Source organism: Fulmarus glacialis, unplaced genomic scaffold (assembly GCF_000690835.1).
Source record: "Fulmarus glacialis isolate BGI_N327 unplaced genomic scaffold, ASM69083v1 scaffold28951, whole genome shotgun sequence".
Classification (NCBI taxonomy): Eukaryota; Metazoa; Chordata; class Aves; order Procellariiformes; family Procellariidae; genus Fulmarus; species Fulmarus glacialis.
Window position 1 is genome coordinate 11,403 of NW_009192616.1, and position 2,676 is coordinate 14,078.

At 60.8% G+C, this 2,676-nt stretch overlaps 1 protein-coding gene across 1 annotated transcript in view; it reads right to left on the reverse strand.

The window, feature by feature from the left end:
* Positions 1 to 2,676, reverse strand: part of LOC104083619 (villin-1-like) — a gene marked incomplete at its 5' end in the record, with an annotated part of 5,684 nt that overhangs the window by 2,389 nt on the left and 619 nt on the right. Inside the window, 9 exon segments of the mRNA XM_009587151.1 lie at positions 4 to 150; positions 321 to 458; positions 577 to 677; positions 788 to 941; positions 1,038 to 1,136; positions 1,290 to 1,368; positions 1,886 to 2,079; positions 2,178 to 2,288; positions 2,592 to 2,674. Of these exon segments, the coding sequence (XP_009585446.1) occupies positions 4 to 150; positions 321 to 458; positions 577 to 677; positions 788 to 941; positions 1,038 to 1,136; positions 1,290 to 1,368; positions 1,886 to 2,079; positions 2,178 to 2,288; positions 2,592 to 2,674 (1,106 nt within the window).

Genomic DNA, 2,676 nt, shown 5'->3' on the forward strand with positions numbered 1-2,676 from the left:
CACCATCTTGCCCTTGAAGATGGCCATCAGGTGGGCTGGCTCTTTGCCCATGGTGACGCGGACCTGCACAGGCTCGTTGTTGTACTTCTGGTCCAGGATGACGGTTTGGTAGGCAGAGGCGGCCAGCTCATTTGTGCTGGCTTGGCGGCCCTGGGCAGGGCAGAGGGGGGGGCTCAGCGCCCACCGCAGCCCCCTTTTCCCTCTTGGGAAGAGGGAACCCTCATGCCGTTCCCATGGGGTCATGCATAGGGGCAGAGCACTCCCGGTCCAGGGAGGTGCCCCTGTCCCCCACCCATGGGTCAGTGACCTGGGGGTCTCACCTGCCAGAGGTAGATGATGCGGTTCACCTTGGGCCCCACGAAATAGGTGTAGAGCACCAGGTAGCAGTCCCCGCCGTAGAAATGGCCCAGCCACTTCTTCTCCACAGGCACCAGCTCCTGGTTCTCCACGCGCCAGACCTGGTGGGATGGGGACAGGGACGTGCTGCTGTCAGGGCTACCTGCCCTGCAGCCCCTGGACCCCACGGCACCCAGTAAGGCCCCGAGAGGGTCCCACATTCTGCCCCAGCCACCCTACCTCCACCTCCCCAGATCCGTCATCCACCATCTTCTGCTGGGCGGCCATCTGGGGCTTGGCGTGCAGTGTGGTGGCGTCAAACTTCACCTGCTCCACCTTGGCTGCAGGGAAGGGCAGAGGGCTGAGCCACATCCCACTGGCATTTGGGGTTCCCACAGCCCCCCCCCATCCCAATCCAAGGAATCCCGCAGCGTCGGAAGGGGACACTCACCTACTTTGCCCACAGTGTGGGTCTTGCCCAACCCGCTGGTCTGGTTGGGGACAGTCCATTTTTGGAAGAGCTGCCTGAAGATGGTTGATTCGGACCCATCATTCTCCGTCTCCACGCTGGTGCTGGCCGGGTAGTTCTTGGCTTTGATGAAGCCCTGGGGGGATTCGGACCCAGAGTGTGGGCATGGGATGCCCGGCACTCCAGAGAGCAGAGAGGCTATCCCATAACTGACCCTCAACCCAGCACCCACCAGCGCCCTGCTCATCGCCTCTTGCTTCTCCTCCTTGTTGGCGTTCTTGCCCTTCCACACGAAGATCTTGAAACCTCCTTGATCAAGGATGTAGCAGTCCTTGGAGGGGGGGACAACAGCAGAAATTAGGACTTTGGGCAGCTTTAACACTTCAAAAGCAGATTTGGTGGGTGAAGCAGATTTGGTGGGCTTTTGAAGGGTTAAAGGTGCCAAGGAAATTGGGCACCTCCAAGCATCCCATGGGTGACACACCTCATGCAGGAGCATGTCTTGAGTCAGGGGTCGAACTGCCACCTCCTGAATGACCAGGTTCCCGCTGGCATTGGAGAGGCTGGCAGGGGAAAAGAGAGGAGGAGGGGTTAGAAACAGGGCTGGAAAACCCCCTCCCCATCCCCACCTTGGGGTGTCAGGGTTGGGTGGGGGCATACCCTCCCCATTCCCTTCCCCACACTGATCATGGCAGAGGTGGTACCCAGGGACCCTCTTGCCCTGCCATGGTGACAACCTGGTTTGCAGCTTGCCCTGCCATGCAGCTCAGTCACAGCCATGAGGAGGGACAAAGGGGTGTCAGATGTGGGTGTGATGGGGCTACCCAGGGACATTGCCACTGTATTCAAAGGTCACACTTGCACAAGCATCTCTCCATCGGGTACCAACCCTGTTGGCACCAGGGACTCCCCTTGCTCCAACAGCATCCAGAGGAACTGTCCCCACCCCTGCAGTGGCCTTGACCCCTCTTGGTAGCTGTCCATGGGGACCGGAGTTGTGGGACATAGCAGAGGTGGGTGCTGGGCCCCTCTGGCACCCTGCGAGATGCCACCGCAGGTGATGCACCTCCAGCAACTCACTGGTAGAGCTTGAGGGAGGAATTGAGCTTCTGGTCCACTTTGTCATCAGGGGTGGCCGCCTTGATGTCACTCTTCGCACCCAGCACATGCGTGAGGACCTGCATGAGCCCCGGCGAGGCGCCCTCGTCCTCACCGTCCACTACGCCCACCTTGGCACGGCCCCGGTCCCAAATGTCCTTGGCCAGGGTCATCGCCTGCAACCAGGAGAGAAGGGGTCAGCTCAGACTGGGGAGGGGCTGGCCCGGTCACCGCTTTCCCCTGGGGGGGAGGGCCTGGGATCCCCAAGCTGTACCTTCAGCCTCTCGTTTCGGTTGCTCTCAGGGCCGTTCCACTGGATAATGAGCTGGCCCAGGTCCAGCAGGAACACGTCCCCTCGGTTGAAGCTTTTCCAGTTCATCTCCACCTGCAGTGGGACAGGATTGGGTGGGGGGGTCAATGAGCAGGACGCTCGGGTCCCCCTGGCTCCACACCCCGCCCCTGCCCTGGCTCAGGGCTGATGCCTCCAGCCAGTATTCCTCCTCCCTACTCCAAAAGGGGCTTTTTGGGGTGAGGTGGCTCCTGAAGCAAGGTGGCGTGGCCCCACACCCACTCTGTCCCCTACTTGAGGGCAGCTGTGTCTGGGGGGGGCTCTGGCCTGATCCTGACCCTAAACAGCGTCTCTGCATAGAGGTTGGTGGCTGGCGACCCCCCACATCCCATAACTCACCTCTCCTGCCACCACATTCTTCTTGCCCTTCACATGCAGCAGGCGCTGGATGTTGTAGGTGTTCGTCTCCGTGTGCTTCATGACT